Below are 22,787 nucleotides of genomic sequence, written 5' to 3' on the forward strand. Positions count from 1 at the left end.
GTGCATACACATGCACAAATGCACACACCCCCTTCTCCACACACACTCTCCCCCCCCCCTCCGCACCCCACCTCCCCACCTTCCCCAACCCCCACACAAAAAAGGAAGAGATAAAATAGATGTTGTTGTACCTCTTCAACATGGGATGAAGACGATCACAAAGAATAGTAATACTCTTGAGTTTTCTGTTAAAAAAAAAAAGAAGGCAAAAAATACGGAAAAGTGAGAGTGTGTAGGGGGGGTTGGGGGAGGAGGAGGGAGGGGGAAGGGAGGGGGAGGAGATTGGGATAAGTGGGAGGGTGGGCAAGGGAACAAGATATGGGAATAGATGGATGGAGGGGAGTGGGGGGGTTGGGGGTAGGGGGGTAGGGAGGGGGAGAAGATTTGGATAAGGTGGGAGGGTGGGCAAGGGAACAAGATAAGGGAATAGATGGATGGAGGGGAGTGGGGGGGTTGGGGGGTTTGTGGGGGGGGGGGGGAGGGAGGGGTAGGAGATTGGGATAAGTGGGAGGGTGGGCAAGGGAACAAGATAAGAGAATAGATGGATGGAGGGGAGTGTGTGTGTGTGTGTGGGGGGGGATTGGGGGGAGGGGGGAGAGGGAGGGGGAGGAGATTGGGATAAGGTGGGAGGGTGGGCAAGGGAACAAGATATGGGAATAGATTGATGGAGGGGAGTGGGGGGGTTGGGGGGTTTGTGGGGGGGGGGGGGAGAGGGAGGGGTAGGAGATTGGGATAAGTGGGAGGGTGGGCAAGGGAACAAGATAAGGGAATAGATGGATGGAGGGGAGTGTGTGTGTGGGGGGGGGATTGGGGGGAGGGGGAGAGGGAGGGGGAGGAGATTGGGATAAGGTGGGAGGGTGGGCAAGGGAACAAGATATGGGAATAGATTGATGGAGGGGAGTGGGGGGTGGGGTGGGGGGGTGGGGGGGGGGAGTCACTTGACAGAACCTGACTGCCATTGGCGTTAGGCCATCAGAGAGAAACATGCTGTCAGTGTGGAAAATAGAAGGCTGAAAGGGTCACACTCAACAAAAACAGGGGAAAAAAAAAATTAAAAGAAATAAAAGGCTGGGAAATAAAGTCGTTACAAAGTTTGAGAAGATAAGTGGAGAGTATTTTATTATGTTAATTAACGCCCCCCCCTTCCCCCCCCCCCCCCCCCCCAATTTTAGCACTTTGATATCTGTCAGACATGTTTGATTTCTTCCTGGTGACTTTAGTTTGATGTGCTTTAAGTATTGTTAATAATTCTTTAAAAAAAAGAAAGAAAAGTACATGACAGTTGTACACTTACATATATTTGCAACACACACACACACAAATACACATCCACACCCACATCCACACACACACACACACACATGTGCATACAGGTACGCTCAAAGAGACATGTGCATACATGCATGCATACACACATACATGTGCAAAGATTGATGCACATACATGCACACACATGACTTGTGCATAGAAATGCGCACACATATGTGCACACACACACACACACACACACAAGCACACACACTCACAGAGGGATGACCCAGGTTCAGGGGGTGACTCACTTATGTGTCGTACTCATAGTGTTGTCCTATTTACTTTTCCATAATGGACAGCATGTTGTTGGCAGTCTAGTTTCATTGTCAGGCTGTGAGCAAGTCAGTTCACTGTCGAGTTCTCTCTTTCAACGAAACCAGTGAAGAGACAAATTTGCAGATGCTAAGTTCGTCTGCCTGTCAGAATATTATTATTATTATTTGTTGTTGTTGTTGTTGTTATTGTTGTGATGTTGTTGCTCTTTAAACTCCTTCACCCTTGTCAGCAGGGATCTTTGCTTTCAGAATAAACATCCCAGAAATATTTTTGACATTGTCGTAATTGTTTTTAAAATCTATAAAATTTCAGTTCGGTGGCAGTGGTCCTTTCCCGTTTTGTGAAGGACATGTTTCACCACACAAGTGTGATTATGTAAAAGAGTACTGGTTGATTATCAGTGAGAACAGGAGAGTTTCACCACACGAGTGTGATTGTGTAAAAGAGTACTGGTTGATTATCAGTGAGAACAGGATGTAAAGGCATTGCAGCTGCTCGTTTTCTGTTATTTCCCTTGATTGTTGTTTCCTTGTTGATTAACACAATGCTCAGTTTGCATGTGTGTGTGTGTGTGTGTGTGTGTGTGTGTGTGTGTGTGTGTGTGTGTGTGTGTGTGTGTGTGTGTGTGTGTGCACGCACAATTGGTTCCAAAGCCCGTCAAAGTGTGTAATAGTGGGTGTGTGTGGAATTAGTGGCTCATCATCAAAGCACCACTCATTTCTTAGGAGAATGTATTGTATTATGTTGTACTGTACTGTATTGTATTGTATTATATTGTACTGTATTGTATTGTATTGTACTGCATTACTGTCATAACAGAAATTCGGGCTGCTCTTCCCAGGGAGAACACTTTGCTGCAGTGCATCACCACCCCCTTTTTTTTCTGCCTGCAAGGGTATTCATTTTCCTATCAGAGTGGGTTTTTTCCATAGAATGTTTGCCATGAACAACCCTTTGGTTGTTGACATTGAGGGGTCATGTTAACTCTGTCCATACGAACGGCGAAAGAGACGATTAACATCGTTTCACCCCAATTACAACCATCAAAATATAACAAGCAGAAGGCTCTTACACTGAAGAGGTGAATGTTGACAAAGATACCACAATTCTGACGACGGAAGCTAAAGGTTGGGTCATAGAGACACCCACTGGACATCCAAGGGGTCTGTGTAGAGGAGAAGAGAGGACTGGCTGTACTGAGTGAGTTAAAAAGACCATTCTTCACATTGTAACAAAGTTTGACAGCTGCAGCCAGGCTCCTGCCAATAGAACAATGACTAACCTTTGCCCCCTGACTGAATTTAAAGGAAACAAGTCCATTGTCTTGTTTTGACATGAACAGAGGCCTGTTATGTGACTGAGAGCATCGTTTCTAAAATATTTGGCGCTGGGGAGTGCTTTTCACACAGAAACTTGGCGGTGAAAGGCCAACCATCCCTCAAGGCTGCAGCGCTAAGAGCCATTGCAAACTTGCCTCCTAGTTTGAGAGTCGTAGTCCTTCGCAAAGAGACTAAGCTGTAAATGAATTCCCTTAGCAATGGAGAAATTGTTGATCATACTTGAACTTGAACTTGAACTTTACGATGTTTAAGGTCCAAAAGACCTGTTCATCACTCCGTGTGGGTCATCAGTTGCACATACTAAACTTTGCATGTGTGGCTTATTGGCAAGACGGATTGTACTTGTCTGGCTTGTTCTTCCAGTAGACATCCAGTCTGTTCTTGAAGGCATTCACCGATGGTGCCAAGCTATCACTTTGCTTTTGGCCCAGCTGTAAGCTTATGTCAGTCTCTGATATTATAAGCCAAGCAAGCTGGGCTGCAAGTCCATGGCACAGACAGACAGGATGGTCACGACAGGAGGACAATGCTGGGATGAGGGGAGTGGGTGTGGGCCTGGGTTCAGGAACCAGGGGTCAGTGTGTCCTGGGCAGGTGGAAGTGTGCAGGAAATCCGCCTCACTGTCCTGCAGCACAAGTGGGCTGCATTGTTACAGTTCATCACTGAGAGGAAACAGACTTGCTGGGTCCCTGAATGGTACACATGTCCTTAACTCTTTCCCCCCCACAGCTGCATGCATGCTACAACTCCCCTGGACCAGCACTACACTGCTGTACAAAAATGGGGTGGTTCACTAAAATGGCAAAAATCAATGGAGAATTGTTGGTTTGATTGGTTGAATAAAGTTTCGTTTTCACACTTTTTGAATCCATAAATGGTTCAGCTTTGAGTTCCAACTGTACCAAGTAAGAACAAACTAAATCAGAATAGTGTGTTGGTATGAGAGTTCTTGTACCTGGTCATTCAGCTTTGAATGCTAACTGTACCAAGTAAGAACAAACTAAATCAGAATAGTGTGTTGGTATGAGAGATCTTGTTTGTGGTCCACAGGGGAAATAATCAAAGTAGAAGTTAGGAATTTTGTTTAATGTCCCGTCACACATATCGGTGATTGAAGTAGAAGTTAATTCGTACCTGGAGTAGAATGAGTTAAGTGCATGCATGTGAAGACTGATACTTGTGCCTTACTATCAATATCCTGCACAAGGGCGCTGTATTGTTACAGTTCACTACGGAGAGAAAAGAGACTTGCTGGCACCCTGAGTGGTGAAGATGTACTCAGTGCATGCATATAAAGAAGTGAGAGGCTGATACTTGTGTCTTACTGACCTGCACAAGTGCTGCATTGTTACAGTTCAGCACAGAGAGAGACTAGTCATTAAGTGGTAAAGATGTTCTTAAGTGCATGCATCTAAAGGTGTTGGAGACTGATACTGGTGCCTTACTGTACTTCAGGGTACTGTCACAGTTCACCACCGAAAGGAGAGGGAGTGGGTAGGTCCTCAAGATGCCCTTAAGTGCATACGTGGTGTAGTAGTTGGAAACTGACACTTGTGGGCTTTTTGCTCATTCACCTAGGCCTTTCATCACTTTTTTGGGTTGAGGCTGTCAGCCAAGACACCTCCATGGTCCCCTGTCCTGTGCCTTTGCCTCTCTCTCAGTGTCCAGCTTCAGGTAAGGCCCGTCTTCATGGTGTCTGCATGAAGGTGTCTTCGGTAGATGTATTTGTCAGCCTTTCTTTCTCTTTCCCAGTGGAGGTGTAGGAGGTTATTGTGAGGGTATATGGTGTGATATATATATATATATATATATATATATATGATAGTTATGTGTATGTGTATGTCAGTGTTTTTCTAGGACAAGAAGTGATACTGTTCCTGTAAATGTCCAGAAATATGTTAAGTCCTGTGTTTTTGTTAGAGTTGAGAGAGTGGAGATTGTTTTTGCAGTGGTCCTGGAGTGGTGTGGGTGTCCCTAAGTGGTTGAAGTTCAGGGAGAGGAAGGTTCCAAGGGGTTTGTAAGCACTTGTCCTGAAGTGCTTGAAGAGTTGTTTGCGATGACTTCAGGATGGCACACGAGGCATGGAACCCGCGCTTAGGCACCCAGCGAAAATCCGACCCCCAACAGAGAAAGGAAAGACAGGATCGACTTAGAGGTAGAGAAAAACGAATGAATCGAGGGTGCCGAGTCGAATCGAGTACACAGAATGTAAGAATACAATACAGACAAGCCGCACGCAGCAAAATAAGGCCAAATGAATACGCTTAATAGCCAAAAAAAAGCGTAAGACGAGACAGAGCGTAAACCTGACAAGATGGCGTGGAGAGCCAAAGCATCAGTTTGACATGGTAAGTATATGTAACACCAAACATGGAGTATAATACAAACTCCTCCTATTGGAGATACATGTGAAGGCTGTATCAATTCTGTTGATGGCTGATGAGTCTGACTTGAGATCAGTAGATTCTTCTTGCTACAAGTGCTTGAACTTCAAAGACATACTTTTGGGTCACAGAATATTTCATGTGGAGTGGTGGCCCAGTGGTAACATGTCTGCCTAGGAAGCGAGAGAATCTGCTCTCACCGGTATTTTTTTTCACCACCGCTAGACCTTGAGTGGTGGTCAGGTACTCTAGTCATTTGAATGGGATGATAAACTGAGGTCCTGTGTGAAGCGTGCATTTAATGCACGTAAAAGAACCCGGGGCAACAACAGTTGTTCCTGGCAAAATTCTGCAGAAAAATCCACTTTGATAGTAAAGCAAATGCACTTACAGACAGAGAAAAGAAAAAAAACAACAACTACAAAACAACAACAAAACTGTGGTGCTGAACTGTTGCAGCATGCTGTCCTTAAGGAGAGCAGCCAGAATTTCACACAGTGAAATCTGTTGTGACTAAAGGGTAATACAATGCAATACAATACAATACAATACAATGTAATACAATGCAATACATGTATGGAATCAAGGTCGTCCAGCTGTATGACCTTGACGGTGCTGATGATCTGGCCCTCCGCACTAACACCCAACAAAGGATGCAAGTAAAGACCAGACTGTTGTGGAAACCTTATATCTGCCACAGTCAGGGAACCATTTGAGAGCAAGTGACTTTGTACGAGAGGTTCTGTAAGGAATTTGGCTAGTGCACTTTCATTATCTGCCATTATCAGGGAAACAGTTGAGCTAGTGACTTTGCATGAGAGGTTCTGTAAGGAATTTGGTTTGTGCACTTTGATAATCTGCCATTATCAGGGAAACAGTTGAGCTAGTGACTTTATATGAGAGGTTCTGTAAGGAATTTGGCTAGTGCACTTTAATTATCTGCCACTGTCGGGGAAACCGTTGAGAGCTAGTGACTTTGAATGAGAGGTTCTGTAAGGAATTTGGCTAGTGCACTTTAATTATCTGCCACTGTCGGGGAAACCGTTGAGAGCTAGTGACTTTGAATGAGAGGTTCTGTAAGGAATTTGGCTAGTGCACTTTAATTATCTGCCATTATCGGGGAAACCGTTGAGAGCTAGTGACTTTGAATGAGAGGTTCTGTAAGGAATTTGGCTAGTGCACTTTAATTATCTGCCACTGTCGGGGAAACCGTTGAGAGCTAGTGACTTTGAATGAGAGGTTCTGTAAGGAATTTGGTTAGTGCACTTTAATTACCTGCCATTATCAGGGAAACGTTTGAGAGCTAGTGACTTTGAATGAGAGGTTCTGTAAGGAATTTGGCTAGTGCACTTTAATTATCTGCCACTGTCGGGGAAACCGTTGAGAGCTAGTGACTTTGAATGAGAGGTTCTGTAAGGAATTTGGTTAGTGCACTTTAATTACCTGCCATTATCAGGGAAATGTTTGAGAGCTAGTGACTTTGAATGAGAGGTTCTGTAAGGAATTTGGCTAGTGCACTTTAATTATCTGCCATTATCGGGGAAACCGTTGAGAGCTAGTGGTTTGTGATCCACTTGGTTTGCAGTGACAGTGTTTTCCCAGTGGTGGTGTGAGTCATAAGGGGTTGAGGGTAATTTGGGACACTGCCGGGCAGCTTTGGACAGAATTAACTCTTAGTCACGCTGATGTTGACAGTTGATATGAATGTGTGTATGGGGTGGTTGGGAATGTAATTGACATCAACCTAACAAGCATGCCTTGGTTGATGAAAGGGATGCCGAGGTGGGTAAGGTTTGTACTGGTAGCAGCTGGTTGAGTTTTGAAGGCGAATGATGATTGGAACATATGATGAGTATTTTGTTTTTAGAATCAGAAAACAAAAAACAAAACAAACAACACCTGAACATGTTGGAGCTGGTCGCTTGACCTACCATTGTTATGATGTGTAAATGTAATGTAAGTTACAGCCTGGTTTTTTAAAACTGTTGTCATTGCTATCATATTTTTAAAACCAGTTTTTTAAGTTTTCAGCTGAAGAAAAATAAAGAAAGCATACTAATCATGATGGATTATGAATATCTGTCTTAGTCGCCCCTCCCTCCCCCCCTCTCCATCTTGCTCTGTGTGTGTGTGTGTGTGTGTGTGTGTGTCTGTGTGTGTGTGTCTGTGTGTGTGCGTGCGTGCGCGCAGGCATTGCACACATGTGCATACACATTCATGTCGGTGCATGTTTGGTTGGTTGTTTTATGTATTGATTGTGACAGCACTCTAAGGTGTTGTCAGCCGAGGGTGCAGCTTTAGGGGAGCAGAACTGATGGAGAGTAGAACAAAGTCATCAGGAGAAGACAGAGGAGGAGGAGGATGGTGCCATCAACAGACGTAATTATTGTTCTCGTTTTTTGACTCACTTCTTGTAAACAAAGTGACTCTATGTTTTAACCCGGTGTTCGGTTGTCTGTGTGTGTGTGTGTGTGTGTGTGTCCGTGGTAAACTTTAACATTGACATTTTCTCTGCAATTACTTTGTCAGTTGACACCAAATTAGGCATAAAAATATTGACATTTTCTCTTCAATTACTTTGTCAGTTGACACCAAATTAGGCATAAAAATAGGAAAAATTCAGTTCTTTCCAGTCATCTTGTTTAAAACAATATTGCACCTCTGGGATGGGCACAAAAAAAAGAAAAAAAGAAAAAAAGAAAAAAAGAAGCCTAATTATATGTAAACTGCATTTACTGTTATATTTATACTTTTTGTATTCTCTAAACTTGGCACTTTGATCTGATATTCTGACCCAACAACAAGAGCAGTCATTATTATCATTTTTTGTTCAAACAGGAACCTCTTTTACTAAGCATGGAAGTTTTATTTATTTTGCAAACGTTTTGGTGCAGATAGGAAAAAATGGAAATTACTCTGTAATTAATGCTAGGGGAGTTAATTTGCTTTAAACTGATCCTTCTCATCTTAAACATTACATTTTGAAATTATACTCAATACATAAAAAGCTTGGATTTTTTTAAAAGTGTATCATGAGTGAGTCTTGAAGGCCTTGCCTCTCTTGTTTTTTTTTTCTTCACGCCTCCAGCCTGGCATGTCTGGCTGTGAGTATTGCAGCAGTGTCAGGTACATCCACTTGTGAACACACACACACACACACAGACGCGTGCATACATACACATGCAGACTCATGCTCATGCATGTGTACACACATACGCGTGGACAAAGGCATACATAGACACAGACACAGACAGACGGACACACACACACACACATACACACACACAAGTCGTGTATGTATGCATACATGCACACGTTCCTACATGCGCAGACAAACACGCAAACACACACACACACACACATACATGTATGCATAGTGCACACATTCATATGTACATGTCTGCACAAAGCATGATGCATGTGTATGAGGTGTGTGGGCTCACATTCACACATTGCATGCATGTTGGCTGCCTGGCACATACACACACAAAAAAATGCATGAAAGAGTTAGAGACAACGGGGAGAAAGGGGAAGAGAGAGAGGGAGGGCAGGGAGAGAGAGACAGAGAGAGAGAGAGAGAGAGAGAGAGAGAGAGAGAGAGATTATTCTAAACACATTTTTAGCTGCAGTTGTATTCAAGCAATACAGATACAGTTCAGACAAACACCCCCACACCCCCAATGTATAATGCATGCACACTCGAATCTGTCTGTCTCTCTCTCTCTCTGTACAAACACACACACACACACACACACACACACACACACACACACACACACACACACACACACACACAAACTGACTACCACCCCATCCCTCCCCACACAAACCAGTTTTTAAGATTAAAAGTTAAACCAAGACCGACTTTTTTTATGAATCTTCCCCAACCTTACAGAAAACAATTACATCTGGGCCAATATTCACCCTCCCCCCCCCTCCCCCTCTCTTTCACCCTCTCTCCCTCCTCCCCCTTTCTTTCTCTACCCCTCTCTCTGTGTACATATATAATGTACATGCCCTGATGTACACACATGTATGTGTATCTCCTATGGGAGATTAGTTACCATCTGATCTGGCTACCTGTGGTGGTCCTTGGCGTGATGAAGTCAAAGGTGTGTGTCTGTGGCCACAGAGGTGGCCTGGCTCCCCACAGACAGACAGACAGACAGACAGACTGTCATGTCAGCAGAGTAATTACCTGTGGACGGTGATCAATATTGAATCATCCCAATGCGCTCTCCACCACCCCTTCCCCCACCCCCTCTTGCGTCTGGCCGGTTCTAAAAATATCCCTTGCTTATTTCGAAGAAGAAGAAAACAACAACAACAACAACAACAAAAACAGCAACCTTGCTCATGTGTTCACACTTGAACTTACATGAGCACAGGTATATGCACATACATGTATATCGATTAGCACACACACACACACACACACACACAGAGACATACACACGCATTCATGCAAGCAATGATGCATGCATGCATGTATACACATACACAGATGCAGCCTAACAAATGAATACCCATGCACACACACACACACACACACACACACACACACACACACACACACACACACACACGCAGACACAAAAATCACACGCAACACATAAAATCACACACACATTCACATAATTTTGATTCTCTCTCACTGACACACACACACACACACTCACACACACACACACACACACACACACACACACACACACACACACACACACACACACACACACACACACACACACACACACACAGATGTATCCATATTCTTTGTGAGAGACTGAATTGGGAAAAAATCTATAGATAGCATCAGCTTTCCAGAGAGACAGACCGAGGCTATTTGGAGAAACCCATTGCATCAGACAGACTACAGAGAGAGAGAGAGAGAGCGAGCGAGTATGGGGGAGTGTGGGGCCAAATTGATCTGTCTCCCCCTATACCACTCAAAGAAAGCAGAGAGGTGGAAAAAAAAATGCACACATGCATGCAGACATGCACACACACGTATGCACATGCACTCACGCGTTCACATGCACATGCATATGCTTTGTGAGGGGACGCATCCACACACAGACACATACATAATGCACACTGAGACACACACAGAGAAACAGACATAGACACGTGCATGCACACACACGCGCGCGCGCACACACACACACACACACACACATACACATACACACACACACACACACACACATACAAAGAGACCAGACTACTAATGCCCCTCGTCATTCTCAGCTGTTTGTGTGAAGCTTTGCAGGTCAACGAGACATCTATCTGAAGAAGGACCTGTGATTATTTCAGCTTACCTAGCGAGATGCACAGCAGGGCGAACCATTCTCAAACCTATTTTCGGTCAGGTGAAAGAAAGACCAGCATTGACTCTGGTCAATCCTGAGTTTGATATTTATAAACATAGATTTCAGTATTTGACTCTCAGGAGTGGGGGACCTTGTGCTTTGGCATGCATACACACACACACTCTCTTCCTCTCTCTCTCTCCTCTCTCTCTTTCTTTCTCTCCCCCTCACAGAAGTCTGTGTGTGTGTGTGTGTGTGTGTGTGTGTGTGTGTGTGTGTGTGTGTGTGTGTGTGTGTGTGAGATAAAGAGTATAATAATGGTGTGTGTGTGTGTGTGTGTGTGTGTGTGAGAGAGAGAGAGAGAGAGAAAGAGAATAATAATGTTGTGTGTGTGTGTGTGTGTGTGTGTGTGAGTGTGTGTGTGTGTGTGTGTGTGTGTGTGTGTGTGTGTGTGTGAGAAAGAGTATAATAATGTTGTGTGTGTGTGTGTGTATGTGTGTGTGTGTGTGTGTGTGTGTGTGTGTGCGTGCGTGTGTGTGTGCTGCATTTGAGTGGCACTGAAATCTACGCATAATAAGTAATGTAGATTTTGCCACAAACTTGTTCTAGAACCTATAACGTTTGCACATTGGTGGTGATTTGCAGTTTGCCACAAAGTTAGATGTTCACTTTTACTTCCTTTTACTCAAACTTAATGCCTGCTATGCCCTCTGGCAAGGTGGGGTACCAACGAAGAACATCGTAATGATTTGTTGCTGTTGTTGTTGCCGTGATGAAGTTTGGGACATGTTTCTTTAACCTGCGCAAGATGCCATCCTGGGCACGTTCCAGGACAACGGGGGCGGCATGTTCTGGACGATCGGGTCCAAGATGCCGGTGCAGGCCAACCCCATTGTGTGCTGGAAGTTCCTGCAGGTCATCCACAAGTTGATGAGGGACGGCCATCCCAACGTCAGTGCTGCTTTCTCACTTCTTTCTCTGTGTGTGTGTGTGTTAGGGGGTGGGGTGGGGGTGGGGGCACGGGGAAGGGGGCAAGGGGAGGGGGGGATGGAGATGTGTGTTGGGGGGGGGCCAGGGGGGTGGGGTGTGTGTGTGTGTAGTGTGTGTGTTTGTGTGTGTGTGTAGTGTGTGTGTATGTGTGTGTGTTGTGTGTGATTGTAGTGTGTGCGTGCATGTGTGTGAGCATGATGTGTGTGTGTGTGTGTGTGTGTGTGTGTGTGTATGTAGTGTGTGTGTGTGTGTGTGTGTGTGTGTGTGTGTGTGTGTACATGTGTGTGTGTATGTGTGTGTGTGTGTGTGTGTGTTGTGTGTGTGTGTGTGTGTGAGCATGATGTGTGTGTGCAGTAGTCATGCATCTGGGTGTTGTTTATAAATGTATGTTTTGCATAGCAGCTTGCGATAAAGAAAAAAACAACAACAAACTTTATGATTATATTTTGTGTGTGTGCTACATTGGAAGAGAATACATCAGCTTGTTATCTTATCATTCAGACTCAGGGCATTTGTCCTGTTCAATGTTCGGCTGTATGATTTCATTAACACACAGTGACACAGTCATCTGTGAACCCAAACAGTCTCACACGCACAGGGAGAGGCAGGACGAGAGAGAATAATGCAGCTTCTTTTTTTTTTTTTTTTTTTTTTTTAAATCACATGTTCGATGTTTTCTTTTTGTGAGCCTGCTGGTTTGTGTGCTGATGAATTAGTTTTTTCAGGACATCAGAAGGAAGTTTTTTTTTGTTTTTTTTTTTACCAGCAGGGCTTTCACTTCATAGCAATTTTGATGATTCCAGAAAAAAAAAAAAAAAAAAATCAACACGTTTCAAAGGAGAAAAAGAAAATCCACATAGAAATCGATTCTGTACAGCTCCCTAATATCACACCTGTTCCCACTCCTAATATAGCCACACCCTTGTTCTGAGCTTGTCAGTGATTTTTTTACCTCTGCCAAGGAGGTCATTTATTTTGTCTGTGTCAGCAGAGTTATACAGAGAGTTGACGATAGAACTGCCTGATTTTTTTTTTTTTTTTTTTTTTTAGAAGAGGGGGGATTGGGGGTTTGGATGGGGGTTTGCAGGGAGGGTGTGGCCTTGGGGGGGTGGGGGGGGGTGTGTGTGTGCGGGAGGGGAGCAGGATGTGGGGACATTTGAAATTCCATATTTGATGGTATATGATGAATAATGATGGGGATGATTCCAGTGTTGCTTTGGAGGTTCATTTTGGTTCAGGACTGCTTCACAAGGCTGTACTGTATCATTCTGTGCCTTCTTCCATCATGATATCCTGACGTTAAGCAGGTCTGAGAGATACAGACACCTGCAGAGTTGGTCAGGAAATTTGAGCAACACACACAAAGACACGTCCGTGAAGTACACGACCTTTGACTGTGTGGTCCCAGTCTTCCCTGCTTGAGCCCATCGCACACTCAGCTCTGGGTAGAAGTCGGCCGCAGACCTCAAAAACTCACCTCTGCTGGGGTTCTTCTTCTTCTTCTTCTTCTGCGTTCACTCGTATGCACACGAGTGGGATTTTACGTGTATGACTGTTTTTACCCTGCCATGTAGGCAGCCATACTCCGTTTTTGGGGGTGTGCATGCTGGGTATGTTCTTGTTTCCATAACCCACTGAACACTGACATGGATTACAGGATCTTTAACGTGCGTATTTTGATCCTTCTGCTTGCATATACACACGAAGGGGGTTCAGGCACTAGCAGGTCTGCACATATGTTGACCTAGGAGATCGTAAAAATCTCCACCCTTTACCCACCAGGCGCCGTCATCGTGATTCGAACCCGGGACCCTCAGATTGACAGTCCAACGCTTTAACCACTCGGCTATTGCGCCCGTCTCTGCTGGGGTTCAAACCAGTGACCCCCCAGTTTTCAGTCAGTGATGCTGAACGCTTCTCCACAGCAGCTGGTGTTTTCCCTGAAATTTAGTGGATGTGTCCGCTGTGGACCAGGGACCATTTGATTAGGTTTTGATAGTGATTCAGATCAGATTTTATTTAGGGATTAAAAAGAAAGAAAATCTTTTCATTTGAAGTTAGGACCCCCGCCCCCCCCCCCCCCCCCCCCACACACACACCCCCCCCCGCACCCCCCCCCCCCCCAACCCCATGAAAAGAAGTAGTACATCCTCTTGATCTATTGTGATCAACTAGTTATTCATTGATGGACAGATGGTTTGACAGATTGATTAATGGATTGATTCATTGATTGATGGCATTGTGAAAGTTGATTGATTCATGGGATTGGTGGATTGATGTTGTTGTGCCGGTTGATTGGTGAATCAGAATGGATTGATGGATTGATGTTGTTGTGCCGGTTGATTGGTGAATCAGAATGGATTGATGTTGTTGTGCCGGTTGATTGGTGAATCAGAATGGATTGGTGGATTGATGTTGTTGTGCCGGTTGATTGGTGAATCAGAATGGATTGATGGATTGATGTTGTTGTGCCCGTTGATTGGTGAATCAGAATGGATTGGTGGATTGATGTTGTTGTGCCGGTTGATTGGTGAATCAGAATGGATTGATGGATTGATGTTGTTGTGCCGGTTGATTGGTGAATCAGAATGGATTGATGTTGTTGTGCAGGTTGATTGGTGAATCAGAATGGATTGATGGATCGATGTTGTTGTGCAGGTTGATTGGTGAATCAGAATGGATTGATGGATTGATGTTGTTGTGCCAGTTGATTGGTGAATCAGAATGGATTGGTGGATTGATGTTGTTGTGCCCGTTGATTGGTGAATCAGAATGGATTGATGGATTGATGTTGTTGTGCCCGTTGATTGGTGAATCAGAATGGATTGATGGATTGATGTTGTTGTGCCCGTTGATTGGTGAATCAGAATGGATTGGTGGATTGATGTTGTTGTGCAGGTTGATTGGTGAATCAGAATGGATTGGTGGATCGATGTTGTTGTGCCGGTTGATTGGTGAATCAGAATGGATTGATGGATTGATGTTGTTGTGCAGGTTGATTGGTGAATCAGAATGGATTGATGGATCGATGTTGTTGTGCAGGTTGATTGGTGAATCAGAATGGATTGATGGATTGATGTTGTTGTGCCAGTTGATTGGTGAATCAGAATGGATTGATGGATTGATGTTGTTGTGCAGGTTGATTGGTGAATCAGAATGGATTGATGGATTGATGTTGTTGTGCAGGTTGATTGGTGAATCAGAATGGATTGATGGATTTATGTTGTTGTGTGCAGGTTGTTCCAGATTCTTTCCGATACTGCAGCCAGCTTAAGGACCTGGGAAAACTGTGGGTGAGTTATCAGGGGAGTGTCAGCACCAACACCACTGCCTCTAGTGGTAACAGACATGTATAGACGTCTGCCATTTTATGTTCGTATATCCGGAGAGGGACGCATTTTCTCCCATCTTTCTCTGCTTCTGAGAGGTCAAGGGAAAACAGAGAAAGTTCAACAGTCATACAAATTCTGTTGCTGTCTTTTTTTTGGTTTTGTTTTTTTTTGTTTTCCAGCTTGGCACAGTCGCTGGCTGTGGTGACAGCCTGATCCTTTTTGAAATTCAAGGTCAGAGGTCAAAAGTCAACAGTTGCAAAAAGGGCAAACAGGATTACATGAAATGTGAACAGGTCCAAAAGCAGTAACTTCTTGCATATAATCTTCACGAAACTTGGTACACTGACTGGCCATGGTTATCACAAATTCAGTATCCAACAGATACCGGGTGATGACACAAACTAGTCAAAAACCCAACAGAGAGCCAAGGTCAGGGTTCATAACATAGTGTAATGGAGGAAAAACAACTGCAGAATTATGTAAGAACTTGAGTGTTTCATCCAGTTTTTAACAAAACTTTGTACAGTGATCAGTTATCACCTAGATAAAAACATAGTCTTTTAGTTGTCAAGGTTGGAGGTCAGAAGTCTTTTAAGTAGTCAAGGTCAGAGGTGAAAGTCAAGATTACAACACTGTAATAACATTGTCAAGGTCAGAGGTCTAGTCACAAAAATGTCCTGTTGCAAGAGAAGTCCTTTTCTTACTGTACCATAGTTCCTGTGTATGATTAAGTATCACACTTAGTCATTCGGATGAGACGATAAATCGAGGTCCCGTATGCAGCATGTACTTAGCACACGTAAAAGAACCACGGCAACAAAAAGGTTGTTCCTGGTAAAATTTTGTAGAAAAATCCACTTCGATAGGAAAAACAAATAAAACTGCACGCAGGAAAAAATACAAAAAAAAAAAGGGTGGCGCTGTAGTATAGCGACGCACTCTCCCTGGGGAGAGCAGCCCGAATTTCACACAGAGAAATCTGTTGTGATAAAAAGAAATACTAATACAAAATACAAATACTTGAGTCTTGAAGGCCTTGCCTCTCTCATTTAGAATAGAAAAAAATGAAGAACGTTTCAGTTTGTATTCCTTGTGTTGGATTCTTTGTGTCTTTTGTTCATGTTTAGATTTTTTTTTTTCAGCGTGCTTCAGGGAATAGGTTTCTTACTGATGCAGTTTACTGCCACTAAAAAAACAACAACATGATAAAAAAAACAAAAAAACAAACCGCCATACACGTAAAAGCCCAATTGTATATATAAGTATGCTTGTGAGCTACAACCCATGAATGCGGAAGAAGAAGAAGAAGAAGAAGAAATCTCCCGACCAAGAATCTACCTTCAAAAACTATTTTCACAGATAGCTTCCAACCAGTGAATAATCTTTGTAAAAAACAACAACAACAACAACAACAAAAAAACAACAACATTCGCCAGCTGCTGCATTTCATGACTTCCTGTTTCTTCAGCTGCACCTCCTGATGATATCTTTTGATGAAGGAACCACACTTCATGTTTAGAACTCCTCCTATCTTTAGTTCACACAAGTCAGGGGCTGGCTGCACACTTTCCGTCCAAGCTGCTACAGGGCTCACAAAAAGTTAGGGACCAGTTCGTGACAGCAGGTATGTTTTGATAAAATGTCGGAATAATCATGAGATGATTTAAATTATGCAGACTGCATATGGTCTGCCTCTGGCCTCACATTAGAAACACACACGGCTGTGTCAGGTACATATGTACTGTGAACAGCTTGAAAGATGTGTTTAAAAATTGATGTTCCAGCCGAAACTTTACCATCATTCAGTGGTTTATAAATGATATCTCTGTATTTTCATTAGAAAAAAACAAACAAACTGATGTTCACATGCAAGAAAGCAGCTCTGGTTTATGAATGGTGCATATATTTTGGCTGCACATACCACTGTTTGCTGAAAAGTCAGCATCACTTCACGACACCCCCTAGAAAAAAAAAAAAGTGTGCAAGTTCCTGAGTGGTCCTTAACATTTTGTGAGCTGTGTAGGTATGGATAGACATTCCCTGGACACACTGTGCAGTGTGGGAGCCAGGTAGCTCCCTTCAGCCCAGGTACACCCCCCCCTTCACACACTGCACCAGCGTCAGGTGAGGCACCCCACCGCACATTGTGACCAGACGTGCCGAAAGCGGCTTAATGAGCGCGCAGCCTTAACGAGCTTGGGGCTAATAACGGGAAGGGAGGAGGAAGGGACGGAGGAGGCACGGTAAAGGGCTCTAATGAAACTGGTTAAGTCCGCAGCATCTGTTTGGGGGGAAGGGGCCGGAAGGAGGGAGGGGGGTGGGGGGCATTGTCTCGGCTGTTCCCTGTGTTCTCGGCCTGTCAGCAAAAACAACAGCGTTGCCGCGACTTGTGTTTGGGTCGCGTTGCTCTTCAGCTGATGCGGATTGATCCGTCCTTGCCATTGATTTTTTGGGTTTTTTAAAAATTTTTTTTTTATAAATGTGTTGGGGTGAAGTGGAGGGGTGGAGATGTCGCCGCCACGTGTGTAGCATTTTGTTTGACTGGAGTGCATGGAGATCAGTTGATGCCAGTGTTTAAAAAAAAAAAAAAAAAAAAAGTTTATATTTCATTTATTATTTAAACTTTTTCTGAAGTCTTGACTTTGATAAAGAGCGGTTTATAGAGCAGTCATTTGTTAGTTTCTTTTAATTTTGTATTATCATTATTGTAAATTTTGTTTCATTTTGTCAGTTTCTCATTTATTTATCAAAAAAAAAAAAAAAAGAAGAAGAAGAAGAAGAAAAAAGAAGTACATATACCATTCATTCGATTTGGTGGCATTCATGGACACCCATCAGTTTCCTGTACAATTTTGTGTGTGTGCTAAATATTGTTTTGGGGGTCTTTTTGTTATTGATGATATCTGTGTGTGTGTGTGTGTGTGTGTGTGTGTGTGTGTGTGTGTGAGAGAGAGAAGGTTGGGGAGAAATTGTTTAACTCACTGGTTTCTTATCGAGATAACATTGGAGAGAAGAGAGGGAAGGGGAGAGAGGGAGGAGAGGGAGAGACAGAGAGAGAGGGTTGGGGAGAGAGAGAGAGAAAGAGAGAGAGAGGGTTGGGGAGACAGAGAGAGAAAGAGAGAGAGAGGGTTGGGGAGAGAGGGGAAGAGGGAGAGAGAGAGAGGGTTGGGGAGACAGAGAGAGAAAGAGAGAGAGAGGGTTGGGGAGAGAGGGGAAGAGGGAGAGAGAGAGAGAGGGGGGGAGAGAGAGAGAGAGGGTTGGGGAGACAGAGAGAGAAAGAGAGAGAGAGGGTTGGGGAGAGAGGGGAAGAGGGAGAGAGAGAGAGAGAGAGGGGGGAGAGAGAGAGAGAGAGGGGAGAGAGAGAGAGAGAGAAAGAGAGAGAGAGGGTTGGGGAGACAGAGAGAGAAAGAGAGAGAGAGGGTTGGGGAGAGAGGGGAAGAGGGAGAGAGAGAGAGAGAGGGGGGAGAGAGAGAGAGAGAAAGGGTTGGGGAGAAAGGGGGAGAGGGAGAGAGAGAGGGGGAGAGGGAGAGAGAGAGAGAGAGGGTTGGGGAGAGAGGTGGCAGAGGGAGGGAGGGAGGGAGAGAGAGAGAGAGAGAGGGATTGGGGAGAGAGGGGGAGAGGGAGAGACAGACACAGAGAGAGAGAGAGAGAGAAACAACAAGGCAAGGGAGAGGTGAGAGACAGGGAAGCGGGGAAGGGGGAGGTGATTAACTCTCTCCATACGAACGGTGAAAGAGACGACGATAACAGCCTTTCACCCCAATTACCGTCATCAAAATATTGCAAGCGGAAGGCTCTTATACTGAAGAGGTGAATGTTGACAAAGAATACCACAATTCTGACGACAGAAGCAAAAGGTTGGGTCATTCAGACACCCTCTGGACATCCGAGGGGTCTGTGTAGAGGAGAAGAGAGGACTGGCCGTACTGAGTGAGTTAACCTGTAGTCCTCATGGGGTTTATGGGTCACAGGAAGGAGGGGTCTGTGTCAGTGAACAGAGAGAGCAGACAAAAGGAGGTGTGTGTGTGGGTGGGAGGGAGAAGGGTTGGAGACCTAACAGCCTATCATGCATAGTTACTTCCTATGTAGGTATAAGCCCCTCTCTTGGGTTGGATACTCCCCCCCCTCCCCTCCCCCCCTGTCCCCCAGCACCCCCCCCCCACTCCCCAGGTCCCACACTAGAAAGAGGGGTAATAACCACATGTGTACATCTGATAGTGATGTCTGGCATGCATACAGGTCTGAACTGCTAGAGGGGGAGGAGGGGGCGGGGGAGGGGGGGGGGCGTGGTGTGTGGGGGGGGGGGGGGTCAACTTACATGATGAGGAAATGGCAAAAGTGTGTGTCACACACGCTCTTGCACACACACACACTCACAGACACACACATTTTCACACACACATACACACACATACACACACACTCACACACACACACACACACACACACACATTCAATCAGACTGCGACAAACTCCTCCACGCCCTCTATGGTGTTTAACCAATTTAATGCCTTTCCCTCTTGCAAAATGCCCATCAGAAAATGTACATGTCAACTTCTGTAGGAGCTTAATGGGCGTACACAAAAGATCAGTTAAGTTACCAGTCCTGGCAGAGTTAGGCAGATAACCCCATTTCTCTGACTGCAGTGTGTCAGGTGATGTCATTCTGGGTGCACATCATAGAATCGAAAGAAGATAGCTATTGGAGGAAAGCATATGATGATATGTTATCGATGAACTCATTGGAAAAAGTTCCTAGGCTTAATTTTATCAAAAAGATACCGGTTTCAATTGGATTCTCCCACGTGTGGGAGAACCAAGGCACGCTCAACATTAAGCGACTAAAATATTCTGTCATGAATAAACTACAGGACAATATGTTCAGTTTTGGAACAGCACAAAGAACGGGGCCATTACAAGGCTCTCCTTTTATTGCAAAATTGCAAACACTTATACATTACAACCTTACCTGATCAGTTGCAAAAATACTAAACATAGAGGAGCATTATGTCAATTGCGAATAAGTGCACATGAACTTGAAACTGAGCAAGGACGTCACTATGGCTTACCTAGGAAAGACCGGCTATGTAAAGCATGTGGAGTTATAGAGGATGAACTGCATTTTCTGGACAAGTGTCGCGCATACTCTGACTTGAGATCTTGCCTACTTGTGACAGTTAATTCCCAGTCTTCGAATCGTTGGCCAGATGGCACTGGCAACACAATAATCCAAAGGCCAAGTTCTCTGTTGCCATTAAGTTATCTCCAACCAGAACTGGCAATATATATATATATATATATATATATATATGAATGCTTTAAAGTTTGCAATCCATAACTATGTCTTGTGGAATATCCTGCATGTGCTTACAACTTATTGCTTTTACTTTTTTGTTTGTTTGTTGTGTTTAGTTTATACTGTTATAGTGTCCGTAACTCCTCTGATGGGTTTTACGACAATTAAACGAGTTCTGAGTTATGAGTTCTGAGTTCACACACATCTACAAGATAGGGGTTTGGGTGAGGGAATGGTGAGAAAGGGGGGTGGGGGGGAGGGTTGGGGGTAGGGGCAGGAGGGTGGGAGAGCTGCATGTAGGAAGGATGATGGTGATGGTGGTGATTAGCCTTTCAAGACCTCACCCCTGAGTACCTTGACCTTCAGGGCTGTTCGCCATTAGGCCGTTAAACTTAACTCTTTAACAGCGGTGATTAACCCAGCGGTCCTCAAGGGGCTTGTGGGTCACAGGAGTGGGCTCTGTGTCAGTGTCAGTGAACAGAGCAGAGAAGAGTGGTGTGTGTGTGTGTGTGGGTGGTGTGTGTGGGAGAGGGTTGGAGATGTAAGAGGCTACATGGTATGCCTCTATAGGTATAGACTGTTTGGTTGGGTCCTGCCCCCCCCCCCTCCCCCAACACACACACTCCCACACCCCCACCACCACCCACCCAGAGATAGAGGGCTGTGTCTGATAGTGGTGTCTGTGGCGTACTGTACATGCAGTCTGAAGGAGAAGGGCTGTTTCCTTTCAGGATAGTGAGGGTGGGATGTAGGAGTGTTCGTGTGTGTGTGTGTGTGTGTGTGTGTGTGTGTGTGTGTGTGAGAGAGAGAGAGAGAGAGAGAGAGAGAGAGAGTGAGTCTGTGTGTGCGCACACTCCCACAATCATACACGTGTGTGTGCATGCACTCCTACACACACACACACACACACACACACACAGACACACATACAACACGCCAACGCGCCACCCTCGAACACACACAAAGACACATGTGCACACATGAACATACACTTACACACACACACACACACACACACACACACACACACACACACACACACACACACAGACAGGTAGGTGTTGAAGACAGGAATGGAAGACAGAAAAACCAGGTCAGAAATTATTCCTTTCATGATACCTGAAAGCAGGGAAGGGGGGAAGAGGGAGGGTGGTATAGCAGGTGGGGGTGGGGGAGGAGAGTAATGGTGAGTTGGAGCAGGGAAGGGAGGGGAGGGGAGGGGAGGGGGGATGCAGGTAATAGGGGTCTGGCTTCCAGGTTAATGAGGGAGGGACATGGAGGGAGAGAAGATGGATGTTGTAGGGATGACCAGGAGGGAAGAGAGAGAGAGAGAGAGAGAGTGTGTGTGTGCGCGTGACTATGATTTGGACTTTCAAACACAAACCAGCACAACAGAACACAACACACACACACACACACACACACACACACACACACACAGGTAAGTGTCGAAGGCAGGAACGGAAGACAGAAAAACCAGGTCAGAAAAAAAAAATTCCTTTCATGATCTGAAAGCAGGGAAGGGGGAAGAGGGAAGGTGGTATAGCAGGTGGGGGTGGCGGGGGGAGGGGGGATGGAGAGAGTAATGGTGAGTTGGAGCAGAGGAGGGGAGGGGAGGGGAGGGGGGGATGCAGGTAATAGGGGTCTGACTTACAGGTTAATGAGGGAGGGACATGGAGGGAGAGAAGATGGATGTTGGAGGGATGACCAGGAGGGAAGAGAGAGAGAGAGAGAGAGAGAGAGAGAGAGAGATGGGGGTGAGGAGGGTGGGTGTTGGAGGGAGGAAGGAAGGTGGTAATGCTTTGAAAAGTTGAGAGAGAGAGAGAGAGAGAGAGAGAGAGAGATGGGGGTGAGGGGGGTGGGGGTTGGAGGGAGGAAGGAAGGTGGTAATGCTTTGAAAAGTTTAGAGAGAGAGAGAGAGAGTGTGAGTGTGTGTGTGTGTGTGCGCGCGTGACTATGATTTTGGACTTTCAAACACAAACCAACACAACAGAACACAACACACACACACACACACACACACACACACACACACAGACAGGTAGATGTTGAAGACAGGAACGGAAGACAGAAAAACCAGGTCAGAAAATATTCCTTTCATGATCTGAAAGCAGGGAAGAGGGGAAGAGGGAGGATGGTATAGCAGGTGGGGGTGGGGGAGGAGAGTAATGGTGAGTTGGAGCAGGGGAGGGGAGGGGAGGGTGGGTGGGATGCAGGTAATAGGGGTCTGGCTTCCAGGTTAATGAGGGAGGGACATGGAGGGAGAGAAGATGGATGTTGGAGGGATGACCAGGAGGGAAAAGAGAGAGAGAGAGAGAGAGAGAGAGAGAGAGAGAGAGAGAGAGAGATGGATGGGGGTGAGGGGGGTGGGTGTTGGAGGGAGGAAGGAAGGTGGTAATGCTTTGAAAAGTTTATAGAAAAAGAGGGTGAGAGAGAGAGAGAGAGAGAGAGAGTGTGTGTGTGTGTGCGTGCGCGCGTGACTATGATTTTGGACTTTCAAACACAAACCAACACAACAGAACACAACACACACACACACACACACA

At 45.1% G+C, this 22,787-nt stretch overlaps 1 protein-coding gene across 5 annotated transcripts in view; it reads left to right on the forward strand.

Annotated features, from left to right (window-relative positions):
• The window catches only part of LOC143288554 (huntingtin-interacting protein 1-like), a 108,560-nt gene that overhangs the window by 17,827 nt on the left and 67,946 nt on the right, over positions 1-22,787 (forward strand). For all 5 annotated transcript variants that reach the window (XM_076597149.1, XM_076597150.1, XM_076597152.1 and 2 more), the window contains exons 3-4: positions 11,432-11,574; positions 14,850-14,906. In XM_076597149.1, the coding sequence (XP_076453264.1) occupies positions 11,432-11,574; positions 14,850-14,906 (200 nt within the window). The remainder of the gene's footprint in view (positions 1-11,431; positions 11,575-14,849; positions 14,907-22,787) is intronic.

This window comes from Babylonia areolata, chromosome 12 (genome assembly GCF_041734735.1).
Source record: "Babylonia areolata isolate BAREFJ2019XMU chromosome 12, ASM4173473v1, whole genome shotgun sequence".
Classification (NCBI taxonomy): Eukaryota; Metazoa; Mollusca; class Gastropoda; order Neogastropoda; family Buccinidae; genus Babylonia; species Babylonia areolata.